The sequence below is a fragment of the Pseudophryne corroboree genome, chromosome 2 (genome assembly GCF_028390025.1).
Source record: "Pseudophryne corroboree isolate aPseCor3 chromosome 2, aPseCor3.hap2, whole genome shotgun sequence".
In the NCBI taxonomy this organism is placed as follows: Eukaryota; Metazoa; Chordata; class Amphibia; order Anura; family Myobatrachidae; genus Pseudophryne; species Pseudophryne corroboree.
This window is the reverse complement of record NC_086445.1, coordinates 961837703-961854196: the sequence shown is the minus strand read 5'-3', so window position 1 is coordinate 961854196 and position 16494 is coordinate 961837703. Positions and strand designations below refer to the sequence as shown.

Sequence of the window (16494 nt, the reverse complement as noted above, 5' to 3'; positions counted from 1 at the left end):
TGCTGTGGGTTTTGAAGCAGCCGGGGAGGACTTTTGTTCCTGGGCACCTGCCGAAGCAGGTGCTCTTTTGCCTCTGCCCTTACCTCTGACGAGGAAAGAGGATCCCCGACCTCTTTTGGACTTGTGCGACTGAAAGGACTGCATCTGATAGGGTGTTACTTTCTTTTGCTGTTGCGGAATATATGGTAAAAAATTTGATTTACCTGCTGTAGCTGTGGAAACCAGGTCCGTCAGCCCATCCCCAAACAATACATCACCCTTATAGGGTAGTACTTCCATATGTTTTTTGGAATCCGCATCACCCGTCCATTGGCGAGTCCATAAGGATCTTCTCGCTGAGATAGACATGGCATTGGCCCTAGAAGCCAGCAATCCAATGTCCCTTTGAGCATCCCTCATAAATAAGACTGCGTCTTTTATATGGGCTAGAGTTAAGAATATAGTATCCTTATCCATATTATCAAATTGATCTGTCAGCTCATCTGTCCAAGCTGCAATTGCGCTACACACCCATGCCGACGCAATTGTCGGTCTTAGCACAGCCCCCGTATGAGAATAAATACACTTTAAGGTAGTTTCTTGCCTGCGATCTGCAGGGTCCTTAAGGGCCGCTGTGTCAGGAGACGGTAGCGCCACTTTCTTAGACAAGCGCGTCAGGGCCTTGTCCACAGTGGGGGATGATTCCCAAATCTCCCTGTCCTGCTTAGGGAAGGGGTATGCCATATAAATTCTTTTGGGGATCTGCGGTCTCTTTTCCGGAGTCTCCCAAGCTTTTCCAAAGAAATCATTTAATTCATGAGATGTGGGAAAATTAATAATCTGTTTCTTTTCCTTAAACATGTGTACCCTTGTGTCGGGGACCAAGGGTTCATCCTCAATATGTAACACATCCCTTATTGCCACAATCATACACTGAATGGTTTTATTCACCCTCGGGTGCAATTTTACTTCGTCGTAGTCGACACTGGAGTCAGAATCCGTGTCGGTAGTAGTGTCTTGTGTTAAGGGACGCTTTTGAGACCCCGACAGGCCCTGTGAGTCGGTCCAATCCGAGGATTGACCCCCTGATGTCCCCCCTAATTCAGCCTTATCAAGCCTTTTATGTAAAGATGCCACACTTGCATTCAACATATGCCACATTTCCATCCAATTCGGAGTCGGCACAACCGACGGGGACACACCACTCATTTGCTCCACCGCCTCCTTGGAGAAGCCTTCCGCCTCAGACATGTCGACACACACGTACCGACACCCCACACACACAGGGATTAACCTATAAGGGGACAAAACCCCAACTAGGCCCTTAGGAGAGACAGAGAGAGAGAGTATGCCAGCACACACCAGCGCTTAAAAACACTGGAATATATATACCAGATAGCGCTTTTTATATATATAACCTCAATTCCCACTCACTGCATCGCCAAAGTGCCCCCCTCCTCTTTTTTCCAGCCTGTGAAGGTTCAGCAGGGGAGAGATCAGGGAGCCAGCTTTTCCTCATGCAGTTTCTGTGGAGAAAATGGCGCTGGTTAGTGCTGAGGATCAAGCCCCGCCCACCCGACGGCGGGCTTCGGTCCCAGTAAACTTATATAAAAAATGGCGGGGGATTTGTGGATTTACTGTGCCTAATCCTGCTTATATTGCCACAAAATGAGGAGTATTTCTGCCCAAGGTGCCCCCCCCCCCTGCGCCCTGCACCCTTCAGTGCCTGCTTGTGTGTGAGTACTGGGAGCAATGGCGCGCTGCTTACCGCTGCGCGCTTACCTCATGAAGATCTGATGTCTTCTGCCGCCTGATGTCTTCTTGCCTTCTCATACTCACCTGGCTTCTATCTTCGGCATCTGTGAGGAGGACGGCGGCGCGGCTCCGGGACGAACCCCAGGTGAGACCTGTGTTCCGACTCCCTCTGAAGCTAATGGTGTCCAGTAGCCTTAGAAACAGTGCCCAACTTGACAAGCCAGCTCTGCTTCTCTCTCCTCGGTCCCACGATGCAGGGAGCATGTTGCCAACAGGACTCCCTGAAAATAAAAAACCTAACAAAATGCTTTAAAACAGAAAACTCTGGAGCTCTCTGCATTGTACCCTTTCTCCTCTGGGCACAAGATCTAACTGAGGTCTGGAGGAGGGGCATAGAGGGAGGAGCCAGTGCACACCCATAGTCAAAGTTCTTTTTAGGTGCCCTATCTCCTGCGGAGCCCGTCTATACCCCATGATCCTTACGGAGTCCCCAGCATCCTCTAGGAAGTAAGAGAAATTTATGTTTTTCTTCTTTTTTTTGGGCAGTGAAACGATGAAAGAAATGTTTTAGGAGATAAACAGGAAAAGTCTAATTACCAGATATGCAGATATTGCTGCCCATTTCACTATGGCGAAAATACACAATATCCAAGTACCTGTTGGAGATGACATTGTTGTAGTAACAAACTAGGTTCTCATTGACCACATCCTTATTCTGGTCAATGAATCTCTCCTGATGTCCATAGGCTCTTATGGTAGATGCTCCCGACAAGGTTTCACTGAAGTGAGAGATGACTGGAGAACGTGACGCCCCATCAAGTCTCCGGATTTGCCGTGAGCTAGCGATGTAATATCTCTGAACACAAAGGACAGATAGATAAAGATATGTTCTATTTGTGTACTTAACAACATGGTTTACGGTGAATGACAATGTTGAATGTCACAAAGGTACACTGTAAGTTTCCTAATAATTCCTCACAATACAACAATTACTCTGGGCATAGCCACATATAATATGGAAAGTCAAGTACACTATGAAGACAAAAGTGATTGGACACTGACAGCAAATAAGGAGGTTTATGGTAGACTTACCATTGTTAAATCTCTTTCTGCGAGGTACACTGGATTCCACAGGGAATAACATCGGGGTGTAGAGATGGATCTTGATCCGAGGCACCAACAAGCTAAAGTTTTGACTGTTCCCAGGATGCACTGCACCGCCTCTATAGCCCCGCCTCCAGGCACTGGAGCTCAGTTTTGTTAACCAGTCCAATGAGGTAGCAGGTAAGAGAGACGTAAGATGTTAGTCACATAGAACCACATTCTCACGACAGGAGAAGGGACTAGCGGCTAATGCCATACAAACCCAAAGAAGCTAAGTGCGTCAGGGTGGGCGCACTGTGGAATCCAGTATACCTCGCAGAAAGAGATTTAACAATGGTAAGTCTACCATAAATCTCCTTTTCTGCAGCGGGGTACACTGGTATTCCACAGGGATAACATCGGGGATGTCCTAAAGCAGTACCTTATGGGAGGGGACACACTGTAGCGGGCACAAGAACCCAGCGTCCAAAGGAAGCATCCTGTGAGGTGGAAGTATCAAAGGCAGAGAACCTAATGAACGTGTTCACTGAGGACCACGCAGCCGCCTTGCACAACTGTTCTGCGGACGCGCCACGGTGGGCCGCCCAAGAAGGTCCAACCGACCGAGTAGAATGGGCCTTGATAGCAGCAGGAGCTGGCCCAGGTTTGCTTTTTTGCAGGCTAGCCCCGTTTGTGAAAACCAAAAAGTACAAAAAGGGAATCTGACATCCTGATAAAGGCAGTCCTTTCCACGTAAATACGGAGAGCCCGTACCACATCCAAAGATCGCTCTTTGGAGGACTAACCAGAACAGATGAAGGCTGGAACCACAATCTAATAGTTAAGGTGAAAAGATGATACCACCTTAGGCAAATAACCTGGGCGAGTTCGAAGAACTGCCCAGTAACGGTGAAAAATCAGAAAGGGTGAACGACAGGACAAAGCGCCTAAGTCCGACACCCTCCTAGCAGAGGCAATAGCCAACAGAAAAACAAACTTAAGCGTAAGGCATTTAAGGTCCACAGACTCAAGATTTTCAAATAGAGACTCTTGTAGGGCATTCAGAACAACAGACTGATCCCATGGAGCCACAGGAGGGACATAGGGAGGCTGAATCCGTAAAACACCCTGAGTGAAAGTGTGAACGTCAGGAAGAGATGCAGTTTTCCTCTGAAACCACACCTACAAGGCATAAATATGGACCTTGAGGGAGGCCAGATGAAGGCCTAAGTCTAGGCCTTGTTGTAGAAAAGCCCAAATCCTGGAAGTTCTGAAAGTATATGCATCGTAATTCTTAGCAGCACACCAGGTGAAGTAAGAATTCCAGACCTGGTAAAAAATCAGAGCCGAAGCTGATTTACGGGCTTTCAACATAGTTGGAATGACCGCCTCAGAGAATCCTTTTGCTCTTAGGAGTGATGCTTCAAGAGCCACGCCGTCAAAGCCAGTCTGGCCAGGTCCGGGTAGACACAAGGGCCCTGAATGAGGAGGTCTGGGCGTTGAGGAAGTAGAAGAGGATGCTCCATCGATAGACCTTGCAGGTCTGAGAACCAATGCCGTCTGGGCCACGCTGGAGCAACTGGAAGTAGTATTCCTCCTTCTTGCTTGAACTTCCGTATTACCCTGGGCAGGAGTGACACTGGATGGAACACGTATGGCAGCCGAAAGTTCTATGGAATTGCCAGTGCGTCCACGAAAGCTGCTTAAGGATCCCTTGTCCTTGCTCCGAAGACCTTGTGATTGTGTCGAGATGCCATCAGGTCTACATCTGGTAGGCCCCACTTGTCCACTAGGAGTTGAAAGACTTCTGGATGAAGACTCCACTCTCCGGCGTGTATGTCCTGACGACTGAGGAAGTCCGCTTCCCAGTTGAGGACTCCCGGAATGAACACTGCCGATATTGCTGGCAGATGGCGTTCTACCCATTGAAGGATTTTTGACACTTCCATCATTGCCATGCAGCTTGATGATTTATGTACGCCACCGTGGTGGCGTTATCTGATTGTACTTGAACAGGCCTGTTCTGTATCAGAGGTAGGGCAAGTGTCAACGCATTGAACACTGCCCGCAGTTCCAGAATGTTTATCGGAAGGAGAGATTCCTCCTTGGTCTATCGACCCTGGAGTAAGTGTTGCTCCAATAACACGCCCCAACCCCGCAGAATGGCGTACATTGTCAGTAGGACCCAGTTGGAGATCCAGAAGGGACGGCCCCTGCTTAACTGTCGGCCCTGTAGCCACCAGCTCAGTGACCGACGTACTGTACCTCCGGATTTAAGGAATTCATTTGAAACCTGATCCAATGGGGCAATCCATCCTACCTGCAGAGGATTAACCTCTGCAGAGGGCGTGAATGAATTGAGCGTACTCTACCATGTCGAAAGCCGGCATCATGAGGCCTAGTACTTGCATCGCCAAGTGTATCAACACTCTCGGGCGAGATTGGAAGTATCTGATCTTGTCCTGAAGTTTCTGGACCTTCTCTGGAGACAGAAACAGTCTTTGGCTGTGTGTGTCCAGCAGTGTCATCAGATGCACCATGCTCCGAGCAGGGACCAGCGAGGACTTCTTCCAATTGATGAGCCACCCGTGGGCTTGTAGGAATTGGACCCACATCTCCAGCTGACTGAGGAGGACATCTTGGGAGTTTGCCAGAATCAGCAAGTCGTCCAGATATGGCAGGATCCTGATTCCCTGATGACGGAGGAACGCAGTCTTCACGGCCATGACCTTGGTGAAAATCCAAGGTGCCGTGGCCAGTCCAAATGGCAGAGCCTGGAATTGAAAATGAAGGTTGCCAATAGCAAACCGCAGATATTGCTGATGCAAAATGGCAATTAGAATGTGCAGGTAAGCATCCTTTATGTCCAGGGATACCATATAGTCCTCGGGTTCCATGGCCAACACAATAGAGCGCAGGGTTTCCATACAGAATTTGGTTTCGGAACTAGAAACAGGGTCGAATAGTAGCCCCTGCCTCTCTGGGACAGAGGTACTGGCACTACCACTCCTGTTTCTAGGAGGGATTGTACAACCAGGGGTAGAGCTTGCGCTTTCAGCGGATCCAAGGGAATAACCGTTGAACAGAACTGGTGAGGGGGATGTCTCTTAAAAGAGATTGCGTACCCTTGAGAGACAACTTCCCGCACCCAGGCATCTGAAGTGGTCTTTAACCAGGCCTGGGCGAACTGCAGAAGTCGGCCTCCCACCCTGGCCTACCCCGTCATGCAGCAGGCTTGTCTTGTTTGGAAGCAGGTTGACGGGCAGCCCAGGATTGTTTAGATTTGGGCTTAGTGGTTTTGGAAGTACGAGCCTGTCTCGGTATGCCTGATCTGTTGCATTACCTGGAGGTCGAAAGGAACGAAAAGTTATTCTCTTAGCCTTCGGAGCAGAAGGATTAGTACTTGGGAGAAACGCAGTCTTGGCTGTCGCCAAGTCAGTCACAATCTTGTTCAGATCCTCCCCAAATAGGATGTATCCCTTAAAAGTAAGCACCTCCAAGGTCTTTTTAGAGTCCAGGTCCACTTTCCAGGACCTCAACCACAGAATCCGGCGAGCCAGGCTAGACGTAGTAGACGCCTTGGCCGCCGTGACCCCTGCATCAGAGGCCGTCTCCTGAATATAGTGAGAGGCTGTGGTAATATACGACAGATATTGTCTGGCAGTGTCAGAAAAATCCTGAGGCAGCTCATCCTCAATTGCCTGAACCCATGCTTCAATACCTTTCGCAGCCCAGGAGGCTGCCATAGTGGGTCTATGTACAGCACTGATAAGAGAGTAAATAGACTTCAGGCATCCCTCCACACGCTTAACCGTCGGTTCCTTCAGTGAGGTGATGGTGGTGACAGGCAGAGTAGATGACACAAGACGGGCGACATGAGAGTCCACTGGCTGTGGAGTTTCCCACTTGTTTCTCAACTCCATAGGGATAGGATAATGAGCCAGCATCTTTTTAGACAGGGAAAACTTCTTTCCTGGAGATGACCAGGATTCCTGGCGTATGTCAATTAAAAGGTTAGAATGTGGTAAGACTGCTTTAGCAACCTTCTGATGTTTGAACTTAACAGGTTTTAGACGTAGCAGGGGGCTCAATGTCATCATCAGTTTGGAGAATCAGCTTGATAGCCTCCACTAGGTCAGGAACATCAACCTGGGTTGTAGATTCCTCATCAGAAGCAACTGTATCAGTGTCTGGCGGATCAGTATATTCCCTATCCTCATCGGAAGAATTATCCGAAATATTAGTGGATTGTGAGGAAGAAATGGCCTGCTTAGATGACCCCTTGGCTCCAGAAGGGCGTGGGGTAGGCTTTTGTCTAACCAAAGACTTATTTAATTGTTGTAACTGGGTAGACAGAGTATCCGCCCATGGCGGATTAACTACAGGGACAATATGTGGCTGTAATGGCACAGGAGGTCCCACAGGGGGCGTAAGACGTGTTACAAGCGTAGTCAGCATATTTGAAAATGCTGCCCAAGGTGGGTCCTGATTGGCCACAGGTGCCGCAGGCAGACTGGGAGATGTATGGCACTCAGCGCCTGAACCAGCAGCTAACACTTTCCCCACTGATAAATCCGTGGCGACAGCACTGCATGATGCAGGAGCGTCTGCGGATGTCCCGCCCTGTGTAGCAGACATTATATGGGATGTAGCCTTAGGACGTAACAGTACAATATAGCCAGACAAACACAATACCAGCAAATAATCCCCTGTGTTATGTGACAGTAAACACAGAGCACAAACAGAGGATTTAAGCAGTGTGGTGTGACTGAAAAACACAGTGAGAAATACCCTGTGTAGCACTATATATTATATGAGACCCTGACGCAACTAGCCCCCAGGATACAGAATATAGGGGGTCATTCCGAGTAGATCGCTAGACAAAAATGTTCGCAGCGCAGCGATTAAGTGAAAAAGCGGCACTTCTGCGCATGCGTATGTGACGCAATGCGCACGCGCGACGTACTTTCACAACAGCCAATGTAGTTTTACACAAGATCTAGCGAGGCTTTTCTATCGCACAGTCCGCCGTAGAGAGATTGACTTGAAGTGGGCGTTTCTGGGTGTCAACTGACCGTTTTCAGGGAGTGTTTGGAAAAACGCAGGCGTGCCAGGAAAAATGCAGGCATGGCTGGGAGAACGCAGGGCGTGTTTGTGACGTCTAATCCGGAACTGGACAGTCTGAAGTGATCGCAAGCGCTGAGTAGGTCTGGAGCTATTCTGAAACTGCACTTTTTTTTTTTGTAGCCGCTCTGCGATCCTTTCGTTCACACTTCTGCTAAGCTAAAATACACTCCCAGTGGGAGGCGGCATAGCGTTTGCACGGCTGCTAAAACTGCTAGTGAGCGATCAACTCGGAATGACCCCCAAAGTGATAGCAATACGTGTGATACACAAGAATGGAATCCACACAGCAGCTACAGGCACACTCAGTCACAGGTACAATGCAGGAATTATTACAGATAAACAATAAAACTGCACTGGAATAGTAAATTACATATAGATATGTATGTATACAGATATAACAATGCACAGTAAACACTGGCTGTATATCACAGAATACTTGTACTAAATATTCAGATAGCAGTACACGTCTTCTTAACTAACACTGTCTAAAATGACATCTAGAATAGTGTCTGTAAATGCACAGTGCTTATGATACAGGCGGATTTACAGTGGAGACAGTGCCCAGCAGCCCGGAGATCAGCCCAGCTATGTAATGGCGCCAAAATCTCTGTCAGGGAGTGAGGGAGAGAGAACTGCAGCTCCAGGGCGGGAACACCAGCAGTAGATGGCGCCCGGAGCTCGGGGAGGGGCTACAGGTCAGCGCCTTATCCCCTCTGCTGGACTTCACCACCGGGTACTGTGGAGCCTTTTATAAACGGATTTTAGTAAATCCGACCTGTGCTCCTTGCCCTGGTGGATATAGTGGGATCCCTGTGCAACACAGTGTCCACGCAAGCGGACACTGATTTACCGGCGGGTCTCACCTGGGTGTCCTTCTTACCTCCACCCTTTAGTGCAGCCACGCGATCCTGGAGAGCGGCAGCGGTGGTGTGCCTGAAAACCGGTGCTTCTCCGCTGAAAGTACCCGGGAACCCGGCCGCTGGAGTATGCAGCGCCGCAGAGGGAGGTGATGGAGCCGCAGCACAGCAAGTCATAAAGACATAGAAAGTGCTGCGGCCCTTGAAGTCTTCTAAAAAGCTCTTTTCAGGGCGGCATAGCGCAGCCCCACCTGTCAGTGACCTGCACTGCAGGCACCAATTTACAATCTGAGCTCCAGTGCCTGGAGGCAGGGCTATAGAGGAGGCGGTGCAGTGCATCCTGGGAACAGTCAAAGCTTTGGCCTGTTGGTGCCTCGGATCAAGATCCAACTCTACACCCCGATGTTATTCCCTGTAGAATACCAGTGTACCCCGCTGCAGAAAGATGAGATTTTATTGACGTCAGTACTTTTTAGGTCCACCACGTGTAGGGATCACTGCAGACACCCTTCTTGGCACACTGTCCACATGTTCCTGGGCAGCAGCAGACGGTATGTTTTCACATACCGCCTTAAGTACAGTGACAAACTGCGACACTGGAGAAGGTCGAGTCGGTCTAGAACATACCCGTCACTCCAGTTCGTCCCAGAGGTTCTCAGTGGGGTTAGGATTTGGTCTCTGAGCTGGCCAGTCCATCCGGATTACCAAATATTCTGTATACCAGTCCAGTGTCACCCTGGAAACATGACATCGCGCAGCCTACGATGATCCCCTTTGCAGACTCTGTTAACACCTTCCAGCCAGCCATTTCATTAGCACATAATCTATTCAGTGCCGCTCTACCGGTTTATACCTTCACGAAGACGTGTCTGCTGCAGGAGAACACTATTTTACATGTGTGCGGAGGGAGGGAGGAATGTCCATCACTTTTGTCTACATAGTGTAAATTATCTGACATGATATGCCGAATTATCTGACATTCAGGATGCCGGCCGGCAGAATACCGACAGCGGCGTCCCGATGGTGGGAATCCCGACAAGGGAAAGGCAAGTATACTTACCTTTCCCCAATGGCCCCCTAAATCTCACAACCCGCAGCCTAACCCTAACCTACCTTGGTGGCGTCTAACCCTAACTCCCCCTTCTAGCAGCCTAAACCTAACCCGTCGCTGCAGCCTAACATTAACCCACCACCAGCAGGCTACACCTAACCTCCCCCCATTCCCAGCAGCTTACTTCTACAGCGGCCTGGGATACCACCGGTGGGTTTGTGAACCTTGTTGGGATGCTGGCGACGGCATTCCGAGAAGTGTCAGGATTCCGGCATCGGTATTTCGACTGCCGGGATCCAGAGTTTGTTTTTTCACAAACATAAAACAGTTCTATGACAAGAAGTTTTCTTAGTCCACAGAAACCACTTCTTTCTTTGTGAAGGTACTAAATGTATGAGAATAAGCCTCAATGCCAGCTATCCTCGTACATCAGCAATTTGAATTCTAAAAAAAAGTAACCCTAAATTTGTAAATAAGAGTTTAGATGTCAAAATAGTATTCAGGATTGACATTAGGCCGGGACCAAACACCATGGACATAACAATAGGTAAATAAACACTTGACAAGACTCAAGTTCCTATGGTGGCTGGTCTTACAAGGACAGTCAAGTTTATTTGCCCTTGTAAATCTTTAAAGGACAATTCCTGAGTGAATTCAAGTCCATAAATTTGATTTCTCTTGGATTTGATGTTCAAGCTATTTGGTAGGTTCCTCATCAAGAGCGTACCTGCCTCTATTCCCCCCACTCCAGCATTCTTCCACCAGTAGCGTGTTGTTGGTAGAGCATCCAACTGCACCTTATTTCCCAAGTCAGCATGCTCTACCTGTAGCCATATGCTATGAATAAACCCAAACACTAAAGTCCTTACAGCTCCTAAACTTGACATCTAAATCAATGCAATGGGAGGCTTCTATAAGAAATAATGGATTGCTACCAAATAGGAACATACTGTTACCAAAAAGCACAACGGTAAGCCAAAAAAATCAAAGGAATACCAAATTATTATGAAACTGTTTTTTTTACCATGGTCCTTTTCTGCTAGTATAGTAACAAAATCTAGAGTATAATAATCATGTTAGTACAGGCACAATAATAAAAAAAGAAACATTCTAGTCTAGTAAATTCCAAGCTCACACTTCCAGATAATGGTCATAGTTTTTATGGGGCTGCAATGTTTATAATCTAATTATTACTATGATACTTCACCACCTACCTGGATCAACAGGTACAGAAATCCAAGCGGAACAATAGCTACAATGAATATGGGTGTTGCGAACACAATAACTAGAATGGTCCCCAGGACATCCAGCAAGCAGTTTAACCACGTACGTAAATAGTAATGGAAGCGCTCATCTATAACATATATATCCTGGAAAAAAGCACAGCAGTACTGATGTTATTTATTATGTCATTTATAGACTGTCTAAAAGATTGATCTTTATATTAATTAGAAAAGTTAAATTCAAAATGCAATAAAAAAAAAGTCACGCTCTATCTATCTGGTCTATGTAGTCTTTCTCCTTATAGATTTGGGAGGACCATGTGTTTGAGGGTCAACATGTAATAGGGGGTTATCTGATTTTCCCACCTTAGTAAACCGGTTCAGTAATTGGCCCATTGGTGTAGTCTCGAAAAACTGTATCGGGAGGTGCAGGACATTGTCCAGCATCTGGTTGTGCAAAGTGCGGGAGGCACAGATTGTTCCTCTGGTGATCACATAGGCACCGTAGCAGACAAAGAAACCTAAAACAGAGAACAGAATTGTAATAGCAGGAAGGATCAGATTAAAGTCAGTGTGATACAAACCCCCCCCCCCCCCCACACACACACACACACACCCCTTACATTACTTATACCCCTTTCGCACCCGGAAATTGTACACAAGACCCCTTTCAGACTGTCAACCTGACTCAGCAATATGCCGGGTCACCATCGGGGCGGGAGCAGAGGCGGTGCCGACGTCATTGGGGAAATCGGAACACACCCCTTTCACACCCCACCTTGACCCGCGCCGACCTAGCAATATACCAGGTTATTTGTGCAATGTGAGAGGGGTATTAGCTACTAATCTTACTGTACTGGCTGCAGAGGCATATACTATTATGTTTATTACACTGCTGATTGCTCATTGGCTCAGTCAGTAAGTCCAATCATTTCTTTACCTTGCACACATCCCAGAAGTCCATAGATTCCGAGTCTATTGTTCCTGAGATCTGCCCATTCCGATGTGTCTTTAATTTGCTTGGTCTCTGTTGTCCATCTGCTAAGCCACAAGTTTTGTCCTATGGCCATTGCATTTTGTCCAACATATGCTATGACAGTAAAGCAGACCCAGAACCATCCAAAAGCGCGTAGGTACTTCATAACAATTGACATTTTCATCTAGAAAACAATCAATCAACACATCAAACAAGTAAAGATCCCAGGACCTGTAGCGGTCATCTGATAAGGGTAGTACTGTACACAGCCCTAAGACTACCTGAGGATATAAATCAGGGGGGCAAGCTGTGGACATCTAAGCTTTGGTGGCACTACAAGTCTTGGCATTTGCTATCCACCATGTAAATACATGGAGGGTGGACACATGAACAGGGCCACATTATTTCCACATGGGCCTGGAGATTACATTTATAAAAGGCCTATAGTGTGCTGCTGCAGGGGGTGTGACAAGCACTGTGACGGTGTGAATAGTGAAATGGGGGGCGTGACCAGTTTTGGTGTGGGTGTGGTCTACACTATGATTTGGCTATCTCCTTGGGAGGGGGCGGGGGGCATAGCTAGCGCCTACTTTCAACCACTTTATATTGGGGCTATAACAAAAAAGTTTGGGTGTTTTTGTGAAAGGGTATTGTCTGCCTTTCCTTGAGTGCTAGAATAGTTTAGGTTAGTAAAAAAAAAGGTAAAAAAATCCATAATTGTTCACTGATTATTGCCATATTCTGTAAGTGTTCATCCCACATCCTTAGAAACTGCAATCAATTAATAAATGAACTGCCTTCTTAGCTGTTGCCTTTTTAAAAAAAAAGAGCTGCAACGGCAAAACTGGTGCAGGACGGTAAGGGTTAATTACTGTTTTGCAGATGTGCACGCGTGAGCTGAGTTCTGGGTTGGGCTTTCAGTTTTACTGATTGATTTAAAAAAATTCAAATAAAATCTAAAATAAAAAATACTGTGGATTATAAAAAATTCTAAAGTCTTTACATATAAAAGCATATATAGCGCTAACAGTACAGGTATTTCAGAGATGCACATAATGCTTTAATACCAATTCAATAGGTTTCATCATGCAAAGGCGTCAGGAAGCCTTCTTCAGATAGCAGTGTTATCACTTATGTCACATTTATAGAAAGTCACTAAGATTTCTGCGTATATCTAGCCAATATCTAGAGTAGCCCCTGCAAATACAAATACTGTAGGCCAACGTTAGCAGCCATGATAGTCCTACCAGTTTCCAGGCAATACAGCCGAGCCACACTGACCTCAACAATGTTATAGCAAAACTGCAGTCAACTGCATAGGCGCCCATGTGCTTTCTCCTTCCGGCCAAGTGGGTCCCGCTGAATCGGACCCACTTGGCCACTATGTGTGGCCCTAGCCTTACAGTGACATGCAATGCACAGCCACATGACGTTCTAGAATGGGCAAAAGCTTTGGCTTTCATATACTCTTCCCCTGGGTAACATAATCTGATACACTATGTATAAATAGCTGCAGACACCAGGGGCCTGATTCAGATGTGGATGAATTAGCTGTCGCTGCTACGGAATACATATGATTTGCCGGCAGACAGGATGCCGGCTGTCGATATCCCGACAGCGGCATCCTGTCCACCACAGGATCTATTCCCACTCTATGGGTGTCGTGGTCACCCACGAGTGGGAATAGGTCTGTTTTACCGGTATTCCGACTGTCGGTATTGGCGGCTGCCGGGATTTCCGTGTCGGTATCCTGAACACCGGGATCCTGACAGCCGGCATGTTAACCGCAACCTGCTGCTACATGGAAGCAGCAGAGAGAGCTCTAATATGATAATGCAGCAGGAGGCGTCAAGCCTCCTGCATGCATTACGGATCCAAGCTGCGTACTAGGATACAGTATGAGATAATTTCCGACACCATCAGCCGGCTGCATGACCAATGGGGTGGCGCAGGCCGGCTGACGCGGGTCCTACCAGAGGCCAGGAAATCTCTGTCCTCTGACTGAGATCCTGGCCTCGTCCCTCCCTAGCAATGGCGGCAACACGCCTCCATATTGAGAAATAGGGGCCACCGCTGCCTCCTCCCAAACGGCATCAGACTGCAATGCAATGAGTAAATTCTGTGCATTTGTCTGTTATACACATTTAAGTGACATTGGTTTAGTAAGTACAAACATATTGACAATTTCTTCTTTATTTTTTTTCTAACGCGTGTTTTTTCTTGCACATTTACAGAGCACGTGGATGCCTCATTATGTTCAAAATCTATCAGATTTTTTTGTTTGAAAAAAAAAAACAGTAGCTGAAAAGCATAAACAAAATAATAAACATCACCAAAATGTTACCATTTCTTAAGGGTTTTATTATTTATCTTTTTTATAGAATATTGACTGACCAGGCAAAATGAATTAAAGGCATATAAATTTAACAACTAAACTCTCTTGTTTTTTTTATTTCTGTTGATAGCATCACAGTTTTACACAGTGGCACAGCAACAGGAATCTGCTACCCCTTCCAATGACTGTCGAAGTCGAAAATATTATAGCCACACACATCACGTACAAACACCACACAGATGGCCTCCGTGCGGGTGCTTGTTCTGCCGTGCGTGTGCATACTCGCAGGTTACGTATAATCGCTCACGCGGTAATGCGTTAGGGCGTGGTATGAGTAAATATGGTAGCATACGTATTCGCATGGAAAAGCCACAAAGTCATATCTCTTATTTAATCCACATAGTGCACAATTTACACATAGTCTACATGCACCACACCAGCGAGTTACACTTGCTTAAAAGGTATAACAACAGAGGGATTCGACTTTACAGGATATGAGGGGACAGAATTAGGTTAGGATGTGGTGTTTGGTATCCAGCTGTACAGTATTTTAAGAGCAATATTCCGGTAGCAGTTTGTAGAAGATAGCACGCTCCTGCACATAGATATGCGCAGGAACAGAATATTAATTTTAACTGTATTTACTGTACTCTTGATATTCGGCAGGAACCCAGAGGAGAACATCTGCAAGTGCACCTGGACCAGGCATCGCCCACCTATTCAAACCGACCTATGACCCCTCCTGTACTGTAAATGACCAGCCCTTTGACCTATAGGTGAAGAGATTACAGTTCCCATTGTTTCATGATTTGGACTAATGTATAAAAGCCAAGCCTCCTGGCCGGTCATACACATTCTCCGAAGGTCATCTACACAGATTGACTGAGGACAGGAACCGGGTGGCGCTGGCGAACAAACGTATGTACCCATTGATTGTAGCCTTTTCTCTTATATGATTGTATTTCTTATTGTATCCCCTTTTTAGTAAATAACTGTTGGTGGGTTGGACCCCAGCATTGCATATACAAACATACATTTGGTGTCGTATTACTTTTCCTGTTAGGGGTTATAGAGTGTATTCCGCCGCATGTGTAGCTACTCTGTGCTAACAGCCTGACGGCGTGCGCACGCAACGTGTACGCATTGGATAGTGGTTACACGCACACACGCGTAACGGTCATAGCGGCCTGAACATTTGTGTTTTTAAAGTATTGCTTTTCTTCCTGGAAGTTAATCAGACTTCACATGGACTACGCATACAAGTTCTATCAAAAGATATGGAGAAAGGACAAAATTGTTTTCAGATCACTATCGACAATAGACTACAGAAATTGGACCAGAGCATACGCTTGACAGATTCTTCAAAGTAATTGTACAAATTCCAACAGGAGGAAAACAGGGCCACAAGAGAGGTAATCAGTAGCATGGATGACAAACTTAGGATAATGGTGGCCTGTATGAACAAACATCCTGTCAACCTACCTGCAGAAAATGTACAAAACAATCCTTTTGGCAGAAACATATATCTTTGAAAATAATATTTCTTTCATGGAAAATTAAAGTAATGTTTGAATTTTATTTAGTACTTTTTCAAAAATGTATTTTTATATCAATAAGTGTATTCTGTAAAAAAATGTTTATGTTTTTTCTAAATATAAAGAAGCCTGTTGGAAATACTTGACATTATTTAAATTTTTTAGGGGAGTATTCATGGACTGACCATAATGACATTTAGGCGATCCAAAACTGCGGGGAAGTCGGGAACGGCGACGCAGCACTGTGGGGGGGGGGTGGTGTCGGATACGGAGGCAGGTTCAAGGCGGCCACATGACGTCACATGCAACTGCTGTGACGAGGAAAATGGAGACGGCCTGTCTGCCTTCGCATCCAGGCTGTGCAGGCAGGGGGGCTTACCTTATTCAGTAATGCAAACGCAATTGAATTGCGATCGCATCTCTGGCCGCCTGTAGCATGCAGTGCGGTCTTGTCCTGTGCTGGGTTGGCTCCAGCATGCGATTGCAAGCAGTTGAAGTTTTGCTAATTTAGCAAAACTGTAACTGATGCTGAATGAGGGCCTACACTTAATAGAAAGTTTCATATTCTGTACA

General features: G+C 46.6%; 1 protein-coding gene across 1 annotated transcript in view; it reads right to left on the bottom strand.

The window, feature by feature from the left end:
- The window catches only part of LOC135050147 (multidrug resistance-associated protein 1-like), a 139273-nt gene that overhangs the window by 33852 nt on the left and 88927 nt on the right, over nt 1-16494 (bottom strand). The window contains exons 18-21 of the mRNA XM_063956342.1: nt 12016-12235; nt 11442-11596; nt 11067-11222; nt 2391-2590 (exon numbers count right to left, since the gene is read on the bottom strand). Of these exons, the coding sequence (XP_063812412.1) occupies nt 2391-2590; nt 11067-11222; nt 11442-11596; nt 12016-12235 (731 nt within the window). The remainder of the gene's footprint in view (nt 1-2390; nt 2591-11066; nt 11223-11441; nt 11597-12015; nt 12236-16494) is intronic.